This window comes from Sturnus vulgaris, chromosome 6, assembly GCF_052056855.1.
Source record: "Sturnus vulgaris isolate bStuVul1 chromosome 6, bStuVul1.hap1, whole genome shotgun sequence".
Lineage (NCBI taxonomy): Eukaryota > Metazoa > Chordata > Aves > Passeriformes > Sturnidae > Sturnus > Sturnus vulgaris.
Genome location: NC_142248.1, coordinates 44324349 through 44350331, shown reverse-complemented (window position 1 = coordinate 44350331; position 25983 = coordinate 44324349). Strand labels below are relative to the sequence as shown.

The 25983-nt window shown below is 39.0% G+C and overlaps 1 protein-coding gene across 2 annotated transcripts; it reads right to left on the bottom strand.

Moving 5' to 3' along the window:
• Positions 1-25982, bottom strand: EXOC5 (exocyst complex component 5). Of its 2 annotated transcripts, XM_088166372.1 has the most exons (19): positions 25836-25982; positions 21273-21364; positions 18853-19000; positions 18321-18515; positions 14113-14177; positions 13639-13667; positions 13382-13491; positions 12844-12888; positions 12598-12738; positions 11438-11520; positions 10778-10987; positions 10493-10528; positions 9470-9617; positions 7302-7410; positions 6529-6649; positions 6030-6116; positions 3650-3758; positions 2504-2719; positions 1-2370 (listed from the first exon to the last, which is right to left on the bottom strand). In XM_088166372.1, exons 1-19 carry the CDS (start codon positions 25860-25862, stop codon positions 2182-2184), a joined length of 2160 nt encoding a protein of 719 aa, XP_088022498.1. In that variant the 5' UTR covers positions 25863-25982; the 3' UTR covers positions 1-2181. The 2 variants fall into 2 exon arrangements, with proteins under 2 accessions (XP_088022498.1, XP_014726906.1); XM_014871420.2 differs by lacking the exon at positions 10493-10528.
• Between the last annotated feature and the right edge of the window lies 1 nt (position 25983).

Sequence of the window (25983 nt, the reverse complement as noted above, 5' to 3'; positions counted from 1 at the left end):
TAAATTTGGTCAGTAAAATTACTTTTATTCTTTTTTTTTTTCTTTTAAATAGAAGGGCTTACAATTGAGTATAAATATCTTTGAGGAACATGGAAATGAAATGAAAAAAGTATCTGTAAGGAATTCTTTTTATTGAAGAAGAGTTTACATACCTAAGTGTTCACCTACTTTTTGCTGCCTCCTGTTAACAGGCATAATGGAAATATTGCACTGAGCATATGCATGGAAAACACAGCTAATAAAGCAAGGAATATGGTAAATACATTTCATACAACCTTAAAAAAATTCAAACAGTCATACAACAAACTCCGAAGCACTTCTGTGATCTGCAATCTCAAGATGATGTTCACTGTTCTGAAATGTTAGCAAATTGACACTTTTATTTTTTTTTTCTTTTTTGTAGAAAGATTTTGTATTGGTTCATAAAACCACAGCCTTAAAATTGTCGGCTTTCAGTTACAGAGGTAACAGAGAGGTATCATCTGAATTCACATCAGAGCTTTTGGAACAAAAATGGCAGCAGTACAAGCAGGTGCCTCCTCCAGTGTCCAAAGCCCTTTGTGGCTTTGCCATGGCCAAGGAACAGAGCAGAGCAGCCCAGCAGAGCAGCCAGATTCCCTGGATGCTGAGAGCCAGGCTGGCATCCATTCCCTTGTTTACTGACTGAATGCTCCCCTAAATCCAAAATGAAGCAGGAGAACCCCAGCTAAGCAAGAGAAGTTCCAACAAGTCTTGTCAATATTGACCCCACCTGGGAATTCATTAACAGAAGAGGAAAACAAAATTCTTTGACCAACCCATAAAGTGAATGGATAGAAATGCTGCTCTGCAGATGGGTGACAAAGAAGTTTCCATAATGTGCTGAGCCCACAGCAGAAGGAACGTGTTAGAAAGGATTTGTTCCACTGCAGTTCCAACCTGGCTTCCACAAGAGCCCACTCTGAAAAAAAAAGGCCTATTTACAACAATTTCCAGCTGCTTGTGGAAAAGCCACCCCAGATGTTTCAAACACTGCTGTTGCTTCAGTTCACTGTATGCACACTGTGGGTCCATGCCAGGAGCCCCTGAATAAACCCTGGAGCACAACAGACACGGAGTAGCCTCTGTCCAGTATCACAGTTATGATCAGTGGAAGAGCAGCTTTCACACACTTCAACATTTTATATTGCTCAGGCACTGAGGATCAAATCTCTTCCACACAAGATTTTGCCACTCTAGGTTTTTGCTGGAGCCATTCCTGCCACATAGGAAAAACTGGGCTACATTTTATCATTTCACTTTGTTACAATTTGAATTTATTTACATACAAAATAAGACGAGAGAAAAAGTTCTTTTATAGTAACCCCACAATGGGCACCTTCACTTGTAATAAGGATGCCTTAGGCAAGGCAGCTGCATTTACTTCAGGAGCATATACAAAATTCAGTGTGCTGGTATCAAACAGAAACCATAATGTCAGATCATACAATGCTAGTGCAGTGGGCCCTTGACTATTATGTTAAAAAAAAAAAAATCAAAGCCAAAGAACCAAAAATAAAAAAAAAAGCCAAAACTTTTCACCACTTTAGTTCTGTTTAGAATGCTACACAATGAATAAATTATGTCTTTCTGGGATAGTGTTTTACTCCTACATCTCAAAGAAATTCCAAGCTAATTAATTAGAGCAAGAAATTACATTGAGTAGGATAAGGTTTTAAATGAAGAAATGACTTAGAAACACCAATCAAAGATAATTTGATTATGATTAGCTGTGCTGAAGTCTAAGTCATTAAAATTGATGAAGAATGTTTTTACACTGGTCTATTCTATGTAATCCATTACCTACGCTATGCTCTGTAGTTCAAGTCTAACAAATGGTATCTGATAATTCAATATTGAAGACTAAAATACTTTCAATGCACCATTTGCTCTCCAACACCAACATGTTTCCAATCAGAAAAAAAAAAAATCAGTAGCAAGTAAATTTGTGAAATTCTTCACTGGGAAAACTTGAGCTAACTTGAAACATCATCCAGATTTTTACCTGCTCGCCTTCTACAAGGTCAGGTTTAAATATGGCTGCTGCTTTATCCTGAACAGTCACTGTCCCACAAAAGTTACACCCAAGGTTGGTAAGAAATAATTCCCTGTGCTTTCTAACAACTGAGGCTGCCCAAAGGTGCAGGGTTTCCTGCCATGCTCTCAGCTGAAGTGGCGAGCCAGACGAGCAGACCTGTAGTCGACACGCAGCTGGACAAAGGAGTGAAGGATGTTCTTGTCCAGGTTAGCAAGTTGTTCTCCTGAGCAAACCTGCTTCAAATTATCTGGGGCTACAACCAGAAGGTTGCAAAGTGCATGCAGGGTATCAAAGAGCTGTAAGACCAGCGCAATCTGGGGAAACAAAGGGGAGAAATCAGAAATAATTAGAGTTGCTTGAAGTTTTAAAATATCCATCTACATCTTCAAACTCTTCCTCCCGAGAGAGGATTTGCAACCATCACTCCCCTCCTCATGACAGGCTCACCTTGAAGTCTTTGGCACACTTCCTGTACTCAGCCACATCACAAATGGCCAGCATTCCTCCCATGCAGCTGTAGGAATATTGCTGTAGGTGTTCATAGATGAGGCGATGGAAACGAACCCCAAACTCCATCAAAACTGTGTCCACGTTCTTACCATCCATGGAATTCCTGATCTTTTCCACCTGTTTTCTAACATAGCCACACACTTTAACACAAGCCTAGATTAATAAAAATAAAAAGAAGTAAATAAGAATTAGGTAATCTACTTTCTTCCACACTGTAAGTTGAACATCAGTTACTAACTTTGATTAATCTCAATGATGTGTTGTAAAAGTTTATCCTCCAATTAATAATTTTCCACATTTCTTATTTGCCACACAAAGATGCAAAGAACGATGGATGCAAGAAAATATTCAATTCAGTTATAATTCATATCAGTTCAGAATAGAACATTTTAACTTGGATTTTTAATTTAGTGATCCACTAAAGAGGTGTGTGATTAAAAACCTCTTTTGAGTCACAATATAAATCCAAATTAACAGCCATATGGGAATTTTCACCCTTGCCACAGAGTACCACATTCTATGTCCTACTGCTGCACTTTTCCCATGCCCACCTGGCTGCAGGCATTCAGGGAAGGCTCTCCCTTCTTCCCGTTGAGTTTGTTCCCTGCTCCTCCCTGCCCTTTTCTCTAATGTGAGCCACCCCAGCAGCTCCTAGGGATTCAGACACACTCACTGGAGAGACAACACTGTGCAGCAAAATGTTCATGCTGTACCTGTGATGCTTTGCCATGCTCCTGCCATTCTGAGAGGAAAAAGCACCCAGCAACTGGAGAGTTGATAATTGATTTTCTGAAACTGATAGCTCAAAGCTAATTATCAGCTAAAAGTCTTGTTCCAAATTTGGGCCTCTTGGGAGGGGAAAGAATGTGCCAGTTCCTCCAGCACCCACTGATTTGTGTCTGACACTAGATAAAAACTACTCATGTTCCTTTTCAGCTTGAGAAAATAGTCCACAACAGAGTTTGGAGGTGCTTGGTGCAAAATGGAAGTAAATTAAGTAAATACACATGTTGTCTAATGGGAGTTTGGTAAGGAGCATCTTGTACATGATAACACTCATGAGCTGGGACTTGGGTTACTTACATTTGTATATTGAATCAAAACATTGTTTTCATCTTCTGGTTTGAAATCTGTCTTCTTTTGCTCTGCAGCCAAGATGTGCTTCATCTGTCCAATCATACAATTCAGTGTCCTTTAAAGTTACAAATACAGATTGGGTTTTGAAGGGAGCTTTTTCACTTCCTTAACTTTTATATTTATATATACTGACATAATTCTGGACAAAACTAAGCAGCATAAAGCAATGAGGGGGAAAAAACCAAACAAACAGTATCTAACATTTTTATTTAGAAAAGATCTGCTTGATTTTATGTAAGCAGTTAGAAAAAGGAGCATCAGCCAAAAAAAAAAAAAAAACCCTATAAACTCTTTCCTCCAAGTTCAGTGTCTTGCAGCAGAGCATACAGCCTGCTGGCCTGCTGCTTTTAAAGGGGACACATTAATTGTGAGGTAATCCATTCAAATCCAGCTCTTCAGAGAAATTGGATAGCATCCTTCAGTGCAGAGAGAATCTGAAGGAAGCGTTCCAAGGAGTTTAGCAGAATTAGATCACATTGCATATTAGTCAGAAGCGAGCATCAGGAAACACTTGGAAAATAAAGGAAGGGTGAGGGGGAAGAAAAAGCCTCTTCCTTTGCCAGAGCTTGGTATTTCTCTTGTTCCCAGAAATCTAATGGAGTTTTATGGCATCAATTATTTCTCCTTTATAGGATTTATCTGTTCAGAACATTATCTAAGGTCAAGGCCCTGCTTTCCTTCGAGTCCAAAGCAAAGGTCAAACAGCAAAGCAGGCGACAGAGCTGCAAACCTCTCCCAGAACCCACCAGGAACATCCCCCTGGCTCTCTTCTCCTGCCCTTCCCTCTCCTCCACCCCCCTCATCCCTCCAACCTTCCCAAAGAAAATTGTCAATGACATTCCAGGCCTTGAAGGATTCAAGCTGGGGTGGGGTGGAGAAGAATACATCTATCCAGAGAGGGAAAAAACTCTTTTTTTTTTTTTTTTTTTTCCTATGGATAGAGCTCAGGCTTGTATTTCACATTTACTTTGTTCCAAGTCCGCATACCAACAGAAATTTAAAGAAATAATATCCTCCATTCTCCTCAATTGCCATTTGGAATAAATACTCCCAGAAAGCTATTTATACAAAATACATACTGAGAGAAAACCAGTTTAACTAATTTGTTTGGCTAATAAATCACTTTTACTGAGGTAGATAATTGCTGTGAGTGGTTTTCAAGAAGCTGCACTCGGGACTTTTCCAGATTGGATAAAGCTGAAACCATCAATGTTTCGAAAATTTGCTTTATTTTTTAAACTCATTCCTTTAAGCAAGACAATCAATTCTCAACAGCATCAGTGGCACCACAAAGCAGCATGAAACAGCCCCACAAACACATTTTACATGTAATGTTCATCTCAAAACTAATCTCTTTTTTTTAGAGGCTGAAACAAATTTTTTTGAATTCCTCATCCACAAACCTTTGAATGTACTGTCTTCTGACAAGAACTTGTTCTCCTAAGTCTTTAAGAGATTAATTATCTAACACAAATAGATACAAAACACTAATACTGATGACTGACCTGTATCTGTCTAGATCTAAGCTTATGGCCTCAGTGCTTCAAGTATTTCCAACTTTGTGTTTAAACCTCTAAGGTCAACTGCAGCAGGAGCAGCTAAAATCTCAATTGCCACCTTACATCCCCTATTTCCACCTTTCTCCTTGCACTTGCAGAAAATAATACACAAACCAAAAGTAGGGCATCACACAACAGCTCCATTTCCTAATATTAAGCTCATTAGTTTATTATTTTCTTCTGCTGCAAAACAGCTGCGATTTTAATTTGCAATTTTTACAGCTATCCCCTTATTTTTATTCTGAGAAATAGAAAAAAGATTAAATGAGTCACAACCTCAAAGCAAGTCAATGTCAGAATCAAAATTATTCCAGGTCTCCAGACTTCCACGACTCGGTCTAATCCATAGCACTGCACAGATCCCAGCAAATCATTTAACCTATTTTTGTCAAACCATGCTCCTAATGGAAATCCTGCAAGTGTTTAACCTATTTCAATCATCATTTCTCCCTCTTTCAAAGTAGAAAAACACCAGTTTGAGACAATAAGGTAACAGTGAATTATTGCACTCTTTCAACATAAGCAAAATCCTTTAACATCCTTCCAGAAGCATTTATGGGTCAGAAATCTGCCACGGAAAACATGACCCTCTAACCACAAAAAAAAAAATCTATATTTCCTATACACAATAATGTATGTTTATCTGTTTAAAAAAATTTAAAATACCAATTTTGAGTTCAGGAATAATTAATGCTCAAAAGGCCAGTAAACATCAATCACAAAGGTGTGGTTTAAATGGTTAAGGGAAAGTTTGAACCTCTACTTGCCTATCAATGCCCATATCCAGCTTCACTTCCATTTGTTCTATGATATCCTTTTTCTTCTGGAGGCATTCAGATAATTTAGGAGAAGAGCTGCAAGAGTAGAGAAGATGTGTGACAGTGTTAAAATATCAAAACAAATCTGTCTGCTGAGTTTGCTGCTTCCAACAGGATCTAGTGAAGATTTCCCACCCCAGTAGGAAAAAGGCACAGCCACAAACCCCCTTGAGTCCCACCTGGAATCCAGCAGCAAAATCCCCAAGGAGTAACATGTCTTTCCTTCCTACCAATATTCCTGAAGCTCATCCTCTCCTAATTGTTTCCAAAGGATCCAATTTGTTTAAACTTCCCTTCTTCCCCCTCCCACAATAATATTTCATCTTCCACAATATCAGGTTAAACTACTCCAAGCATAAACTCCTCTTAAGAGAGATGAGAAATGAAAGAAAATTGCTTTCTTCACTAAAAAAAAGACCAGAGGAAATGTTCATCAAAACAAAGGTACCTGATCAATGGCATCAGATGATCATTGAACTGCTTGTCAAATAAATGGAAAATAGTATTGGCCTGGTGGACAACATCCAAGAAATAAAGATTTGCATTCTTTGAATCAGAAGAGGGAATGCCTGAAGCAAAAGAGGTTTCATTAGAATTGTAATGATATGCAGTTCTTATAATTAGCACGATGACTTTTTAAATATGCAGATTTTTTCCATGAATGCTTAAATCACAGGCTTAGAGTTTCAAAAATTTACCACGGTGCCATATATAGAATTCTTCTTGTAGCTATATTGGTAACAAGCATAAGCACAGAAATACCTTACTGGCAACATTTCTGAAAGCAAAACAGAGCAGCCAATTTAAAAACTCCTTCAGAATGTGAGTTTGATGCTGTCTTACAGGACAGACAGGTTCTCATTTTTTATTTGCTGTCACTCTAAGCACACAAATATATAATCAAGCCCGGAATTTCTACAAACATTAAGATTTAATATAAAAATATTTTCCTGTTATGACACAGAATACAGAGGTAGGGAATGCTGATGTCCCAATTTCTGTGATAAAATATTTCTAAAGACAGGAGCACTTTTGCATCTGTGCATCAATTTCCCAAATGAAAGTTACACTTTAGAAGCCATTAAATGTCAACCCCCAAACATACAAAACAGATTTAATTTAACCAACATATCCTGAACAAGGCCAATCAATAAGGCACAGCAAAGATCATCTGCACAGAAAGGCCAAGGAGATGAAATGCTCAGGAAATACTGTACTCACCAGCAAGGCCTGTTTCTAATGCATAATCGATGTGTTCAGTACATAAGAACTCTACAAGCATAGAAAAAATTCTGAAAGCATTCTTGGGTAAGTCAGAGGGATCAGAGAGCTTTAAAGAAAAAGAAAAAAAAAATCCTAAAGGTCAGTTCTACATAGATTTGAAAGTTTATTGGATATTGCATAGGGGATAAGCTTAAAATGTAACAAGTATTCCAGAATAATTGGAATTTTACTCGAAATGAAAAGTGTCCATGCACAGAATTATTCAGGAACAGCCTATAATATCAATAAACTCTTCAGCTTTTACAAGTAAACTGAAGCAGCCACAGGATGCTACAATAAGCAAAAGTAAAAACAGTTTATAATAATAATAATAAGAGTAATAATAAAAGAAGATATTAATTAATAGTCTTGACAACAGTTTTCCAGATGCAGGTTCAGGAACCACCTAACCTGCCTGCCACAGGATGCTGGGAAAATGCACAGAGAAGAGATTACTCCATGCATATCCTGTATTTTTATTCTTTTAATACATTCCTGGCACTGGCCACAGTGAGAATCAGGACACTGGGTTAGCTGGACCTCCAGTTTGTGTTCTTTTATCACTGGAGCAAAAATAATGCAGCTGAACCTGGGCTACATTTAGCACAGTTCAGCTGGAGTCAATGGAGCATGAACACTTTTATTAAGTGCAGCAATGCCCACATTTACACTCAGCATCTGGACTTTGATGAGCTGTAAGCAACGTGGGATTTCGGACAGCAACCTGTCAGTAAATCCCTTTTCTAAAGAAAAACGTGACAGGGCTTTTGTACCTAGGAAAAACAGCTTTGGTTCTTAGGGAATTAGGTGAAGACTTCTATAAAGCTTCGAGGAAGAAAGATTACTACTGCAACTCCAGGTAATTTACACAACACTCACAAATATTTCTGCTGTATTTCCCCCCAAAAATCTCAAAAATCCAACAACAGAGACTCCCAGTGAAATGATTCAATATACGGATACATCAAAATTACCAATTTATTTTTCCTAAAGCAGTCACAGCTGGCAGAACACTGCACATATCTGCTATGTGACATAAATACCACAATTAGTTAGCCAGGGACTAACTTATCTTTTGCACAGTGACCACAAACCCCTAAATTCTAAAACTGTAATTCTGGAAATCTCCTTGCATGCCAAGATCCATTGTGGTTTCCACTCAAATACAATTATTTAAAAATAATTTATATTAAATTTGATCCCAACAGAAAGGCAGAAACAAAAGGTTATGCACATGTGGAAAAACCAATGTACATCATTAATTTAACAACTGTTTCTAGCAACCATGATATTGAGAAAAAATAATGATCTACCTGCTTGCCTTAGAGTCACCCTGAGGAAGGTGGTGATCCCAAGGGTGTGCACATAACAGCCCTATGCCTGTACCCTCTTCTGTCTTTGGCCCCACTAAGTTTATAAAATATTAAAACATTTTCATATCTGAAGTTTTCCTGCCCTAAGCTCATATAACATTGAGAACGTTAAAGGAATTAAAATTTCCTAGAAATCAGTGTGTTTAGCTAATAAAAAAAAATCACATTTAAGTCTGCAATTAAATTTCAAGGGTTTTCATTTACACCAAGTACCAGACAAATATGATTGACAGGCAGTAAAACCAGCAATTTAATCAGAAGTAATATACCTTTTTCATGCTAGACTGAAGCATTTAAAGAACTGTAGAGGGTTACCAAGGTAAATAATGTTTAAGACTATTCCTCTCAGCATTTTATTGGTGATCATTCACTAATGTAAGAAGAAATTACACTTGAAGGCAGGAAAACAACTGTTGAACTATTCAGTGTATTTTTAAAGCAGGAAAAGAAAACCACACTAAAGGTTTTTCAGGGTTTGAGTCTAATTTATTAAGAAAAGCCATGCAGCCAGTAGGTTTAACCATCCCCACTTCATCCAAAAACAGCCCCAGCATTAATACAAATTACAACTAGATCCACATGGAAAAACAAACCCTCAGCCTCCACTGTGGCTCCATTTCCATAAAAACACAAGAGACATTTTGGCAATGTCCTTTCCTCTTCCTGTCACATATCAACCAAAAATTTAAGCTCAAGACTTAATCTCAAACACAAAATTGTACCACTAAGGGAGATCACAGGAAGCAAACTTACCCTGTGACATCTTTCAAAAGCTTGTTTGGTTTCTTGCAAAAGGTTAACCACCACTTCTTGTGACAGGAACGTTTCCCCATGTGTGTCAATGCTTGGCCCCAGGGGAAGGTTTGTTCGTTGTCTTAGTCTCTCTTTGAGGTCTTGAATACTGGAACAAAGATGGACCCCAAGAAGATTTTACTGGGTGGAAATTTTGGTACTCAAACTCAACAACAATTTAGGGTCTTTTAGTTGTTAACTCAAAAAAACAGGACCCAAGACACAGTTTAGGATGTGCAAGCATTAAGACAAGTCTTACAAGCTTTAAAAACAAAAATTGCCAGTAAATGCAGAACTACCACCTCTGATTCCATGGTCAACTGTGTCCTGGAATGGCACATTCACACATGGGAGCAGCTATTCCCCTCGTGGCATGAGTGATTTCACTGGAATCCTACAGCACCTCTGCCCTGGGGACAAACTTAACCTCCATCCACTCTGTCACACTGCACTTTGCAAACACTTCCTATCTCATCCACACCCACAAATCCTCTCATCCTCATCCACTATGTCAGCAGTTCTTTATTTAGTCAAGCATGCTTCGACACATTTCCATGCATAAAACAACCCACACAGTTACTCACTACAATAAATTTAATTTTCCCCAAGAAAATTAAATTTTCATCTTTGCTTTTTTTTTTATTACTTCACTTCTGTTTTTTCCATATCATTCCTCATTCCTGACACACTGAACCCAGCAGCTCTTTGAGAGGTGCAGTAGCCTTAGCACCTCTGCTTCACACGTTTTAATACTTCCTGTCCCACTTCTCACTACTCCTTCATTAGTTTTTCTACCCTGAGGATAATGAAGTCTTGTTTTACCTTTCTCTAAGTCCATTGCATCTTCTGGGCTCACTAAGAGCTTTCTCACTGACATTGCTATGGTCTTTTCCCCTTCCTAGGTCTTGGGAGGGGACCACAAGACCTGGGCAGGTGAAAAAAAATGTATGCTTTTAGATACACACATATACATGCTTTAGGTACCTTAGTTTTGCTTCAGTCCTTTTGTGGATCTGGATCCTAAGTTGAAACATAGGTTTAACTGGTATTTTTCATTTCCAGTATGTAACAAATACCATGCACTGAGTACATTTCACATGTACTGAGAGCAACACACTTTTGAGCAGAACATAAAATGAAAGCAAATTATAAAAAGCTGTAGGTCTTTGGCAGTTCATCACTGTGCATCTGACAAGGCAAATACAGCCTTCCTCCCCTCACCACCTCCCTTCCACTTCAAAATTACAAAACTTCCCAAAGGGAACTTACCCTCCAGTGCCAATGGACCTCTTCTGGTGGTTTTTGGAATCATAATAGCGCTGCAGAATCATAGCACTCCTGCTTTTCAAATAGCCAATTTCCACCTCAATGTAATTCTCCAAGTAGGAAATGAAAATGGCCTTGATAAGCTTAGACAAGAAAGTCTGCTTATCAGTACCCAAGTTAAATTCCATCAATTTGCTTGACAGATTAGTGGTTCTTTATGCAAAAGAAACAAAGAAGGGAAGGGGAGGAGAAGGTTGAATGTGGATGAATTACAGCATTACACGTTTGTAAAGTACACAGCACAACAGAACCCTGATGGTGATTAAGACCTGGAGCAGTTTCTCATTTAAGTAAAGAATTTCACATAATTCATGTTTAATTACACACAGCACCACTGCAATCAAGTTTCCAGTGAGATGGGGAGGACTGGCTTTTGCACAGTTTTAAAATTACTCTTGAAGATCACAATAATACCCATTGAAAATAATAATGGCCATTTTAAATTTTCCTTAGGAAACCCACCACTGTAAAGGTTAATAGACATAAAAAAAAAATTCAGCTTTTTATGAGAAGTTTACATTTTTGGCTTCTTTTTCTTGACAATAGATCTGTTTATTTTCCAACAGCTTCAATCCAATAATTTCATCATTGATATAGAAATACCTTGTATATAGATCATAGAGATTCTTCAGATACTGTTCTGCATCTGATTTCCTGTGTTCTTCCAGCTGGTCCTTCACATAACTCTGCAAAATTTGGTACATCAGTTAGAAGATCAACTGTCAAGTTACACTCACTACATCCCAGATTATATGGAATTCCCTGCAAAGTGTAGATCTTAAAGGAAATTCATCTCTCCTTTGTTTTTAAATCTCTAATTTACACTTCCTGCATTATCCACAGAGAGGGTTAAACACACTTGTAGAAGAAAGTGATTTAATAATACAAAACAGTAATGGGTGAAGCAAAGACAAAAGATAGATGGCTTTGAAAATATGTCTGACCAACTAACACAAAATCTCTTCACTTTAAGAATCAAAAGCACCAGAGGCCTCAGGGCATTTCTGCAGTTGACACCAGGCAGAGGAGATGGTTACACATTTGATTATCATAATACATACACAAAGCAGGTACAAGCTTAGAGCCTTCTTATCATTGAATATTTGGACAAAAGTATTATTTACCATAAAATAGTAATTCAAAACTGACACACGAAATGGGGGTTGAAACAAGCTCAATCTCTACAGTGTAAGAACAACATCTACAGGGAAATTGCTTTTTGCAAGGAAAGTCATGCTGTTGACTTTAAGAACTTAAGTGAGTGTATTTGCAGGATGAAAAACTTAGTATTGTCACTTATTCTAGATTTTCATAAATATTGCATTAGCTGCAAGACAGTATTCACAACATAAATTATTTTCATTTACTCAATGCTAACCTCACACACAACACCCAAATCCAAGAATGAGCAAATTAAAGATATGAAATGTGCAAGTTCTTTTCCTGACATATTCTTGGTAGGGGGCATAGAGAACGAATCAAACCCTTGTATGACATCTCATGAATTACCCAAGGAACACAGCAATTCCCTAACAATTTTACAGTTTGAGTATTTGCAGTCAGCCTGTATTCAGAGCACAAGTAGATTTATTTGATATGGGCTTGAGTATCTGTCTGAATTGTTCAATCTGATTTGATTCTACACCCTTATACAAAAATTACAAATACTGTAAATTCTCATTAATTGCTATTACTAGATAAAATATTTTTTTTTTAATTAAGAGGTTCTTCAATGATCTTCAACATGTTAAAATTTGAAATACCTGAAGTTTAACTTCAAAGATATTTTGAATGAGTTTGGCTAGCACAGTCTCTGGATTGCTAAAGATTTCTCCAACTTGCTTATTCACTCTCTGGCAGAGAATGGCTGCATCTTCAAAGACATCATTCCTCAGGAATGCACCCTAGGGATTGAGAAGCACATTTTAAATATTTACAACAACCTATAGGACTAAATAAATCAATAATGTAATATAAATAAAGAAATTATGTAAAACAAACTGCATTACCTCTTGACACTGTTTTATGTACACATCAACACAGTGGGAATAGCCCTGTGGAAGGAGCAAAACAACTGTGTTAGAACAGGCAGTTCATGCTTTCAGTACAAAACAAAAATCAAGGAAATACAATGCCTGTGAAAAAGTTACTTTAAAAAAACCAAATAAAAAACCCAAAACCAGAATTCATTCAAAGCACAAACTTGTCCAAACCCATTTTTGTCACATATCTAACATCACTCTACTTACCACCACTCTACATGGATCTATACCTCAAGTTTCAAAATTCTTTCTCAAGCATGAAAGTCAGGTCACACCCATGCAAGAAAAGATTATTTTAGAAAATTCTCCAGTGATGCTGCCCCCAATCCCCCTCATCTGCCTCCTTTATCCCCTTGCACTTGATTTCAGATTGAACACAGTCCTGAAGTCACACATTATCTGACATGAGAGCTGTGCCCATGCAAATACATTCACTAAAACAGGCACTTATTGTACCATGAATCAGGTTTATTCACATATTTAAATTAAACCCTTCAGTTTTTACCTTAAAGTGAAGCAAAACTGCTGCTACTTCTCTCATTCTGGAGATTTCTCCTCTGCGCTGAGCACTGGTAAACTCTTGAATTAACTGGCACTCTAAATCGTGGTATTTACCTGGAGAGGAAAGGGGATAACAACAAAAACCCATCAGGCTACATAATTCAGGCAAAAACTGTAATGCTGACAGTATTGCTCACTTCTTTAATCATCTTTTAACAATTCAAATACAGCAACATGGATTGAACTAGATAGATAACTTACTTGCTATCTTTGATTTTACTTCAGAAAACCTGTTAACAACAACAAAAAAATACAGCATGATTAAATTCAAATCCACATCACATGAGAAATCACAGGCATCCTGGATCATGAACAGCAGGCATTCTGCTTAAAAATGAAAACATGCAGCACAAAGACGACAGAAAAGTTCCCTGCTTTATATCCCTAAAAACCTACAAGCATCTAATTCAAATCTAGCATTAAGTCAGCAAAGCAAAATTATCCCATTAAAAGTCTGTTAAGCAGTTTAGGATGTGTATGTAAAGATGATCCTACAACATGAGTGCGTGAACACAAATTTGAGAATAGAGGAGAGAGAAATAAGCACACAATCCAGCTCAAAAGCTCCATGAATCACTAAGCACAGCACCAAAAGGGGAGACAAGGGAAGCATCAGAAAAATCAGAGCTGTGCAAAGATTTACTTTCTTAAAAAGATGTTCAGATAGGTTTTTACCTGTCAAAAGGCAGTTCCTGTGCAATCAAATGCAGTTTCTGAATAATATCAGCTGCCTCTTTAATCTGGTGAGAGGAAAACATGACAGTCATTAAAGAAGGTCTGATCTGGGGCTGTTCCTTTCCTCCCCCTGCACTGTCCAATTTTCATACACAAAGTTCCTATCTCTAAAGCTGGTTGAGTTGACATACCCATAGAAAAGATCAATCCCTTCAAGTTCTTATATGTACTTTTAAGATGCTTAAGGTATTTTTCTTTAACATAAAGTAATATAGGTCAAAATAGGATGAAAAATCACATTACATGTTCCCATTTGGGATGTCTGTGGAGGTGTGTGAGCTGTCTGGACAAACAGCTCATACCAAAAAAAAGCCATGACCAGGCTTGGCATGGAGAAGGGAGAAAGGGAGAAAAGGGGATCAAAGCAGAGCATTCTCCCAAAGGAGACATATAAAATGTCTTAGAAATTATAAACTCTGAGGTCCAAAGCAAAAATCATGAATGAAAGTCAGGTAATTACACAGCTACAAAATAAGAATAGCTGCATGAATACAAAAGTTAATAAATAGGTAACACAGCATGCAAATCTGTGCTCTGTTCTGGGCAGCAGGACCTTTTATCAAATATTCTTCCACCATCAGCCAGCACAGGGAGTGCATCTTATCTGTGCTTTGTTAGGCTGAATAAAATGATGGAAAAGCCCGATTTCAGAGTGTGGGGAAGGCAGCTAGTTGCAATTGAATTTGAGTGGATTTAAAGCTGTGCTGGCTGGGCCAAACCTGACACAGCTGGAGCACATCTGGTGAGGAGCAGCTGAGGGAGCTGGGAAAGGGGCTCAGCCTGGAGAAAAGGAGGCTCAGAGGGAACCTTCTGATCTGCACAACTCCTGACAGGAGGGGACAGCCAGGGGGGAACAGGCTCTGCTGCCAGGGAACAGGGACAGGAGGAGAGAGAACAGCCTCAAATTGTGCCAGGAGAGGTTTTGATTCATGTTAGGGAAAAAATTCTTCATGGAAAGGGATGTCACTGGCACAGCTGCCCAAGGGATTTCAAAGCCATGAGGACATGGCACATGGGGACATTGTTTAGGGGTGGCCTTGGCAATGCTGGGGGAATGGTTGGGCTTGAAGGTCTCAGAGATTTTTTGCAACCTGAATTATTTGATGACTAAAAGCTTTATAAGCTGACATAATGGAGAACATGGAGAATATGCAGTTTATCTTGTTATTCCAATTAGTGATGATCCAGGGAACTGAAGTGAGAGGGAAGGAAGTAAAGAAATCCTATTTTGCCACCACTTAGAGCAGGCTGGATTAAAACTTTTCAAGAATAGAAGCAGACACACAGGTAAGAATAGAGAGCACAGGCATCACACCAGGCTGGTTGTTCAGCAAAAATAGGGGCACTCAAAGTGTATCCATTCTGACTATTAAGAGCAGCTTATGTTTTGAACTGTCAGCTTACAATAGCCTCTTAAGGCAGAAGCTGCTACACTCCTCAAATAAATCCAATGAAAGAGCAGTTATTTCCATTAGCTTGCAGCAACATTAATACCTAACAACTGGGATCTATAGAATTGTCTATTAGCAGTTATTCACCAAAGCTACAAAATCAAAACAAACAAACAAACAAAAAACCAACCAAGAAATCCCACAAACACAACATTTTCTTTGTTTCCTCTTCTAACAATAGCTGTTAACTAACTTAGATTTTATTGAATTCAGGACTTTTTCTATGCACAAGAGAAGCCATGACAAATCAATTCTCCACAATTTCTGCTTAAACCCGGACATCTTTAATTTTTAATTGAATCAGGCTTCTGTAAACCATTAAAACCAAAATAAATATTTTTGCAAAATACATCTTAAAGGCTATAATGTATCTGAGAAAAAAAACCTGAAAAATCATGGAGAAATAACTGCAAGGGAGAATTTTAACACAAAACATGCACAGGTGAAAAGGTATAATGAAATAATATTAAGTACAGAACATAAACAGAGAAATGGACATATAAATAATAGTAAACATATTAAGCAGAACAATGTTACTGCATGATAAACAAGTGAGCTGCTGATGATTTTGATAGTTTAATTGTGTTGAATGGAGTGATTTGCTCACTTCAAGAATCTTCAGTACAGGAGGAAGACTGGTTAGCTAACAGCACAAGGGAAATTATAAGGATTCAAAGGATGAAGACACAATGCACAGAAAAAAGACAAGCCAGCAAGGAAAACCTTCACAGAGATAAGTCAGAAATTGCTCAGCATGGCTGGGAGAAAGTGGGAAGCAACAAATGGAGTGTAGGGAAAGAAAGGAATCCAACAGATTTTAAGAACAGGCACTATTGAGAAAAGTATCAATTAGAACACAACTGTACTATATTCTTTTTTGTGCCTCTCCTTTCCCAGTATCCCCTCAATATCTCGAAGAAAAGTTCACACTTGTGAGGGCTGGCAGAGCACAAAAAATCATAACATCCTCTATGACATTATCTAAAACCCCCATCAGTTTGAAGATCAGAAGACACTGACAAAGCACTAAGGTTTCACATTTAAGAATATTTGTTACCACTCACACTTTAGAAGTATTTTTAGTACAAAGATGCATTAAGATGTAACAGCTCCTGTCTGGGTAGGCTCTTCTACAAACACTTCTTCAAGTTATTGTTAAAGCTGGGAGGCAAAAAGTTCAAGAATCCATCTGGCTGAAATTAGCCTCAGAAATAGAATTTGTATCCAGAAATTCTCGTTTGTGTTCCCACACTCTTCCCCTGCAGACTGGCACAAGATTTAAGGCCTTTACATTTGTCTTCCTCCAGATTTGATGAGTATCTTACTATTCTTTGGGGTGTAATGACATTCATTTGTTTACAAATTTCCAGGTTTACCCTATTTATCTACCAAGTTTTTCTGGTCCTCTAACAGGAAGTATCACGAAATTTTAATTTACAAATAAAGTGAAAGTTGAATTCTTTGAGCCTCTTGAGCAGACAACACATCACTCTCTAACTTATGTTTTGTTTTTCACCATGCTGCCTTTAAGTATTTGTAAAACACATGTTTTATTACTCCTTAGGAAAAAACAGAAGAAAAAATTTTTGCAGCTCTGGGAAAGGCTGTCTATAGAAGAACTTCCTGTATGCTGAAACCTTTCTGTTTCCCTTGGAATTCAAGGAAGTTTTTCTCTGCTCCCTCTTGAATTAGGGCAAGCTATCAACTGGTAATTACCATATATCCACAGACCATGAATCAAAAGTCACTGTGCAAGTGACTCCTTGGGAATACAATTATATAAAATGATTAGCTTTTCATTTCCCTGAGAGATACCTCCAGCTCAGTGGGGAGGGGGTGACTATTAACCTGTTCTCAGGTCTTCCATGAGCTTCATTTCAAGCAAATATTTTTTTGCTGAATCTGCACATCAAGTTTTTGCTGTTTCCACATATTATAGTTTTTTTCCTGACTACAACCATACCACTGCACAGAATTTAAGGAGGGAAGGAAGATTCTTCAGGATACACCACACAAAAAAAACCCCAACAAACCCAAACCAACAACTTTACTTAAACTGCATTGGGAAATCCAGTGTGTCCTTTTGCTTAGAGCTGGATTATTTTCCTTCAGTTTATTTCTGTTTGTCACAGCACTCAGACTGTATTTGCTTCATGAACAAACTCTTGAAGCACAAGAAAAACAAAATGCTTGAACATTTCTTTGAAGTTTTCCTGCCTGGTTCCTCTAAATTCCATGGGTGGAGACATAACCACAGGACTATACAAAGCCCAAAGGCATGCTGTGACAAAAAGGTATCCAAGGCCAGTGGACTGACCCAACAGAGCAAAGTTGCACAAAGAAGTTGCATTCAGAAATGTTCTGCTTTACAGGATGGATCTGAGGCCAGGGGTTCAAAGGAAAGAGGCAGATATTGTATTGCACTCCAAAGTTGCCCTCCCAGCGTTTCCCAAATCTCCGATAATTTCATAAAATGAAAAATGCCAACATTGCCACATTAAGCATCACTGAATACAAATGCTTTATCAGCAATCTGCAGCCCAGTGTTGTTAATTTACATTTCAGAACAATGAAACTTTAACAAGTCAGTCACTCAGTGGTTTGAAGTCTGACCATGGTAAGTCATGGTAGCAGCTTGTAATTAGGGCAGTCCCGCTTATTGCTTTGAACTGCTTTCATCCCGCTGACAGCTCTTACCTTTTCAGAGTTTGTAAAAACATCAGACTTCAGCTCTCCATCCAGAAACTCATTAAAGTATTTCATCAGCTTCTGAGCCTCCACAGCCCGTTGCCGTGGCGTGTTTACCCCCTCCAGCTGGTCGCCAAGGTGACAGACCTTAGTTGCTACATAGCTGATGTGCTCATCCAGCTCTTGGAAATGTTGGAAGGCAACCTGGAGAACACAGACACTAAACTCATGATTTCCATTTCATATACTTCAGGAAACATTTTCTTCATCTCAGAATCGCAGAGCTACTCAGAATTGCTAATTAATTAATTACTCACAACCCAAATAAAGTTTAGTGTCTTCCTTTAAATTATTGTGAAAACTCCCTACTTTCAGCACTGCTAACACTCATTAATGGAACATGCAGATAAGCCTCCTTTGACAGGAGAAATTGTCATCAAACCCTCTTTATTCTTATTTCAAACAGCAACACCCTGTACCAAGAAAAGTTATGCTTTGAAAACTTGCACAGCTTCCCACTGACTCTACCCTTTGGATTTACCTGGTTGCTTTTCTGCAGCTCTTGTACTTTCTTGGCAAATTCCTTTGCTTCCTTCTGGCACTGTTGTTCTAGTTTTTCCACCTTCCTTTGAATCCTTTCATCCATTACCTGTAATTCTTGGATATGATTTACAAATTCTTCCAATAATCTGATTTAGAATAAAATACAGGAAAACAGACTTTAGTTTGAAAGACACTCTTCTGAAGAGTTTAAAACACCTGAAAAAAAAGCAACTTGCATAAAAGGCTGATCTAACCATGTCCAACTTAGAAATGTTTCTAGATTGTAGATTTAAATAAATTTAAATATTTTAGAATTTTTTATTATTATATCAAACATAAAATATTTTAGAAAAATTCTGTTTCTAAAATTTTGTTTTAAACTCTATCACCTTGACTGTGTAGCAACATAAAAACTCTGTGTATGGTGGGCCAAAGAAGAGAGCAACACCAAAATATCAATCACTCAAGAACATGGCTCTGCCACAGATATAGAAATTCCTACACCCCCATCTTCCCTAAATAAATCTCATATGGAAAAAGAAAGCTTAGGCTACTACATCCCTTCAGTGTAAGGGATACAACAAAAAAAATTCTCTACTGTACATGTTACTGTAAAGTTGGAAATCAGCATTACAATAAGTCATTATTAATAAGCAACTGATACATTTCATCATGTTCTTCTGACTGACTTCACTTCTTCCTATATCCATTTTAGAGGGTTTTTTCTGCCCTTTCCCATCATTAACTTTTCTTTCAGACTCACATTTTACTCCTCCCAATCACAGTACATCTGGATGCATTCTTGTATTCCCTCTGTTCTTTTCATTCTATTCTCAGCATCTTTCTCATTCCTGTTTTTGTCCATTCTGTCCCATTTCAGTCATATTTTCAGCTCTTACTTTTCTAAATATCCCAGTCACTGCTCAAGGAATGGATTAGTCTCAGATCCTCCATTGCCATAAAATTCATGCTAAGAGCTGAAAACATTTGAAACATTTCAGAACTTTGCTGTGCGGGTTTAATGTCAGAAGAGGCTTTTAGCCCAGTCAGTTACTTGAAGGCACAACTTCTTAAAGAAAACTGGACTGAGGCAGATGTTGGTGATTCCCTCCTTCATTCCTTGCCTGCCAGAAGCCCAAGAGCAAGCACATTGCAGTAGATTCCACAGAAAACCACAAGGAACACATCTAAGTTTACAGAAGTATATTGAAAATCAAATTTAAACAACAGTGACACAAAGCATTCTTTCAAACAAAAGCCTGGAGAAATGCAGGCAGCCTCTATTAATTTTAACAAATTGATTCAGGCTGGAGTTTGTTTTTTAAACAGTTCTTGTGTCAACTCAGCACTTCTTCAGCAACACTGCTCAATATATTGAGAAATGAAAGAAGCAGAAGAGGCAGTTCCTGGTCAGGTTTTCAGATGAAAAATAAAGACTGCAATACTCTTTCTAGCAAACAAAAACAGCATCGTCTAAAAATAGAAAAGCAAAAAAAGAGACAACAAAATATCTGTTTCTTTTTTGATACTAATTTTGGCATCCTGCACAGGAAAAATATTTACCGTTGCAAGTTTTGCCTGCTTGTCCTGAAAAATATGGAAGTGCCCCACAGAAGTTCACACAAGCAAACCAGCAGAAATGCAGAAGATCTGTTAAACTGAGTCAACATTAGTGTAAAATGAACTACACTAAAGTATATAATGGGCACAAGTGTGGAGAAAGGGCTCCAGGAAATAATGTTGTGTATTTCCAGGCTTCTTCCTGCTTAAATCACTTGTAAAGCTCTGCATAGGATACAGGCCTCAGACTGAATGTCAGGAGTTCAACATCTTGCCAGAAATTCAACAATATCAACAATATTTCAAATATTTCAAATATCCAAAAATATTTTTCTTCTCCGATGCCTCCAAAGAGCCAGAGTGCTTCAGAAGAAATGTCCTTTGACTGTGGCAGGTTAATTTTCTGATATTTTAGTAAGTCAGATTAGTTTATTATGAGATCTCATCCTCAGAGCTGCCTCTCTTGGCATTCTACCTTTTTATTCCTTTTATTTGCAAACCATTGTGTCCTAAAACAAGGCAGCTCGGGAAACTAAAGTAAGAAACTCATTAAATTGGCTTAACTATCATAGCAGTGAAGCCTCATATTATGCTTGAATCCAGCAATTGTCAGACAAGCACAAACAATATCAACTCTCCTTCATTCAAAGGGTCTCAATCAGAAAGTGACTTTCCCTACTCTTGTTACTGAATAATTAGTTCTGAATAATTGGCTCATGGTCACAGACATCAGCAATTCTCCCACATGGAAACCTCCTTGGACACACAGCACCACTACACACAAGCTTGTTATTATATGTGGGATAAAACAGTACAATTAGAGATACATCCACTTTGATTGTGCAATTTGAATTTTACCTTTTCGGATCGAAAGCCTCTCCTCCTCTGGAACCTCCCCCAGGTGTTCTCCATGCCAGGCGTTCAATGTATTCATCTGCCACAAAAGGCTCCTGGCCACAGAAGAAAAACCCTTTACAATGTGCCACAGCAGGCTGTTCCTTCAGCAGGTGCTCACACCTCATTTTGAAAGTGTTTCGAAGCTTTACTCCACTCTAAAAGTACAGTGTTGACAATTACTCCATCACCTCTTGGGCTTACATATTTATTGTTGAGAACACTGCTTTTAATATGGTGAGTTGGAACATCAGACTGCTTGCAAAGAATGTGCTGCAGGTCTGTGAAGAGCTGGCTCTAAATGACATTTTTTGCAGCTGAGCTTGTGGCTTGTCATTCCAAAGTGCCTGAACCCTGCAGCTGATTCCAGAGGTTCCACCACCCGAGCCAGCCATCAGCTGCACAGCAAAACACATCAGAGAATTCATCTGCCTACAAAAATTACGTGGCAAAATAAGGGGTTTTTACAGTTGTTCAACTCTCTGGCACACCATGGCATCACACGCAGAACTGACACAAAAACCCAGCCCAAAAAACCCAGCACGAGATGCCATTGGATGCAACCCAACACCAAGCTGCTACTGCAGAAACAGAGCAGATAAAAACGAGGAAAAAGGGCATAAAAACAGAGGATAAATTTGATTTCAACGAGTAGAGAAAACAGGGCATGAGTGATACTAAAATTCAATGTTACACGTTTCTTCCATAAAAACACCACTCCAAGGTAAAGAGTTAAGATTATTTCTCTATCCAACAATGTTTTCTGAAGGCAGAGGCCTCATTTATAAACCCAAGACCAATTTTAGCTGGCCTAATATTTACACCAGCTCAAACACTTCATCACATAGTTAATACTAAATTACTGTAAACACAGTCCAACCTCTATCATTAATAAAAATAATATTTATCACTTCAGCAGCAGTGATTAGATGCTAACATCAGCACTTCTAAAACTAGTAAGAAAAGTATTCCCACGGGAATTTTAAGCAACAGCTCTAAAAGTGTGAAACAATCCAAACCAGAGCTGGGAGTGGATGACTATTAGGGGTATTTGATGAATAAGCCACCACTGCTTTTGATAAAACTTGGTTGAAAAAAAAATGAAAATAGTAAAAAATAAACAGATCTCAACAGGTATTACATTGGTTACTGTAGCAATATGTCTGAAACTTTGTCTCGAGGAATAAGGAGGAGAAAAACAGCATTATAATTTCATAGGTAAAACCAAGGTTGAAAAGCAAATATTGCCCGTTCAAGGTTTGTTTCCTCATAAATAAATTATATCCAGTCAGGCCCAGTCAGTAATCAGGAAGATAAAAAGTTTTTAAATATACTTTGTTACACACTGAATCCTAATAGGCAGGGCAGAAGTTTTATCACTCAGTAACTCCCCATCCACAGACTGAGTCAAGTAACTGTGTTGTGCTCAACCTCCTTGGCTAAAATTCAAAAATAACTGGTTGACACCACATAAAAACAATTTCCCTGCAAGTCACTCGTCTCTTTAACCAAGTCCTTGCTGATACACAACATGAAGTTTTCTTTACAAGAATCCTTTTCATCAAAAGCCACAATGTCACGTTTTCATGCCCAGTGTAAATTCCTTCCTTATGCCATCTTGATATCTAAAAGTTTGGGAACACTTTTGTAATTTAATTATAGGTGAAATGAGTCGTTAAGTGCAGTAACATTCCCTTCAGGGGAGGCCTCTAGCTTCACAATTACCTTAGGGCTCTTTGCAGGACTTCCCCTTTATATGAAAATCCACAATTTTTCCTCTGAAGATCCTGTAATTCAGCACTGGTTACAGGGATACTAAAGCCAAGTATGGAAGAAGCCTGGATAAAGAGTTTACTGACATTCTGTGTGTGTAGATCACATTTTCTACATTTCTCCCTTCCCCAGATGTTCAGACTAAAAGATAATTCACCTACACACACATAATGGTTTTGAATATTTTTTTCATTTTTGTAAAACAACATTTACAAAGTTTCTTTGCAAGCCTCTTCTCCTACGGAAATCTGATGTAGATGCCTCAGAACTCCAAAAAATATGATAATGCCAATCTTTCTCCATCCATCATGCCTCTATACACCTCGAAATATTCCCTGAGTGCATGTGCACACAGACCACCTGCAGCTCCCTTCCAGGAAAATACCTGTTTTTCCAAAAACACTTACACAGGAGACCTGTCCTTCAGTTTTTTAACCACATAAATCCTGTTCTGTATTATTTAAGAAATCTTAACAGCAGTGGATATTATGTGCAAGATATTGATCAACAGAGAAATAAAATGAGATTTTTCTTCCAATTTTTCACAGAGGGTGTGCCAAAAACAATCTACATGATTTATAAGGAATAAATAAATTTCAACGGTGTCTTTCTAAGACATGATTTTCCAGGTTCCACTGCAGATCCAATAGTTTGTACTTTAGTTTGTTCTTTCCATACACATTTGCTTTTTAAAATGCTATCTTGATAACAGGGTTACTCATAGCTGACAGCCTCATTCCTATTTTAAGTCTCCTATCCTGTTCTGCAGAAAGTGCTGAAAATCAGCTATTACAAATGTCATTTGCAAGTCCTTTGCCTGTTATCAGATGAGCCCCAACAGTCAATTTCTTCAGCTTTGAACTTCCCTCTAGCTCCAGATGAATTAAGTGATCCCATCCATTCAGCCAATACTCCTGATTTAATAAGAGATATGCCTGAAGTGGGTGATAACCTGGTTTGATCTGGTGTTTACAAATGAAACTACACTGGACCCAGTCAAATTAAAAACCAGTTTAGAAGTATCCACTGTTAAATTACGCTTTAAGTAATGTGAGGGATAATTCAGTCCTTGTTGTGTCTATTTTCAGCACAGATCCTGCTATATAATTTCCCATATCTGTACTGAAATTTACTTTAGAACACACACTCATGAAAATATGGTAATCAAATTCCACTCTCAGCAGACAGATAGGGGCTACTCCCATAACAAGCACATTTTTATGTTCTTCTATAGGGCAGCAATTTCAACCTAACCAAGTAGGCAACATTAAATCAGTGGACATCAACAAAGACTCTTGCCTTTGAAGTGAAAGAAAAGTGAAAGCAGGAGGCAGAAATACTGGATTCCGTGTTGGAAAAACATAATTTCTGGCCCCAATCTCCAGACAGAAGTGTCACCTAATTTGCAATTTCATCTTTATTGTTATTGCAAAATGGAAAAAGTTGTTGCACGACCCAAAGCAGCCAAAACACAGAGTTTTCTTTTCATATTCAAGTTACCTCACACTCAACACCCCACAAAGAACAGAAAAGTCATCATGTTGAGAAATCAAGAGGCTCCTAGAGCGGTGTAGGGAGGGTACAAAACCTGGCATCCAGCTACAGGAACACAGTATTTTAGTCCTGCTGTTTTTTAAAGCTATGCAAACCGAAAGATGTGAGTCATAACACTCGTGTGCCATCTCAGTGATTCATAAATTCAGATGCACACAATGCATTTACATAAAGCCCAGATATAGGATCTTCCAGAGAAACAGGAAGACTATTTCCTGAAGGCTGGGCAAAGTGAGTCCCAGTGACAACCCACCAGAAGAACAACCAGATCTTGAGTGACTTGGAGAGCAAGTACAGGACACCTGGGGATGACACCACGTCCCTGTGAAGAGGAAGTGGGGACATGACACACTCTTTGTTTAACACAGGGTCACATCGTGAGAGCTCACGGTCCAGGCCAGAAGCTGGAGCCACAGAATCACAGAAGGGTTTGGGCTGGAAGAGACCTCAAAGATCACCTCGTTCAAACCCCCTGCCGTGGGCAGAGACACTTTCCACCGTCCCAGGTTGCTCCAAGTCCTGCCCAACCTGTCTTTGGACACTTCCAGGGATCCAGGGGCAGCCACAGCTTCTGTGTGCCAGGGCCTCACCGCCCTGACAGTGGAGAGGGTGATATTATTCTTCCTAATATTTTACCTACACTTACTCTCCTTCAATTTGAAGGCATTCCTCCTGTCCTGTCACTACACATTCCTGTAAAAAGTCTCCATCTTTCTTGCAGGCTCCCTTCAGGAGAGAGACGATCCTGGTGCGCCTCTTCCAACTTAGGGCATTCTGTAATCCCACGGGAAGAATCTGACAGACTCCTGCTATTCCTGCCCAGCCCATGCGTGGCCTTGGCTGAGCTATTCTCTTTCCGTGCCTCGCTTCCAGCGCGGGTAAAGAGAGGGCAAAGTCATTTCCTTATTCCACTGCAGCCCCACTGCCACCCCCGCGCCGGGCTCAGGCAAGGGGGTGCCTTGGGCAGAAGGAGAGGGAGGCCGGGCCTGGCGTGGCCCTGTCACCCTCCCGCTGCCAGCCCCGGCAAGCGGCCGGGAGCCAGGCCCTGCAGCGGGGCAAGGCGAGCACCGCACCCCGCGGGGCGGCACCGTGGCTCGCCCGGCTCCCCCAGCCCCACACACCGCCCGCCCTTCCCCGGCGAGAGGCCGCCGCATCCCCTCAGCGAGCCAGCGCCGCCCGGCCCGCGGGGCCCGCACCCACCTCGAACAGCTCGGCCGTGGTGGCCATGGCCACAGGCAGCGAGGGAAGGAGGGCGCCGGCCCCTCAGCGCCCTTTCGCCGCCGCCGCCGCCCCGCCGCTGCCGCCCATTGTGTCCCCCGCCCCGGCAGCAGCAGCGGCGGCCGCGGCG

Bases quoted from the DNA above. Each gene is read 5' to 3' on its own strand.
- EXOC5 (XM_088166372.1), bottom strand. From the start codon at position 25,862: ATGGCCACCACGGCCGAGCTGTTCGAG. The intron at 13,668-14,112 runs GTAAAAACCTAT...TGTTGTTAACAG, and splicing joins CAGGAACTGCCTTTTGACAG to GTTTTCTGAAGTAAAATCAA. The intron at 9,618-10,492 runs GTACCTAAAGCA...TCTTTGTTCCAG, and splicing joins AGGACTGAAGCAAAACTAAG to TATTCAAGACCTCAAAGAGA.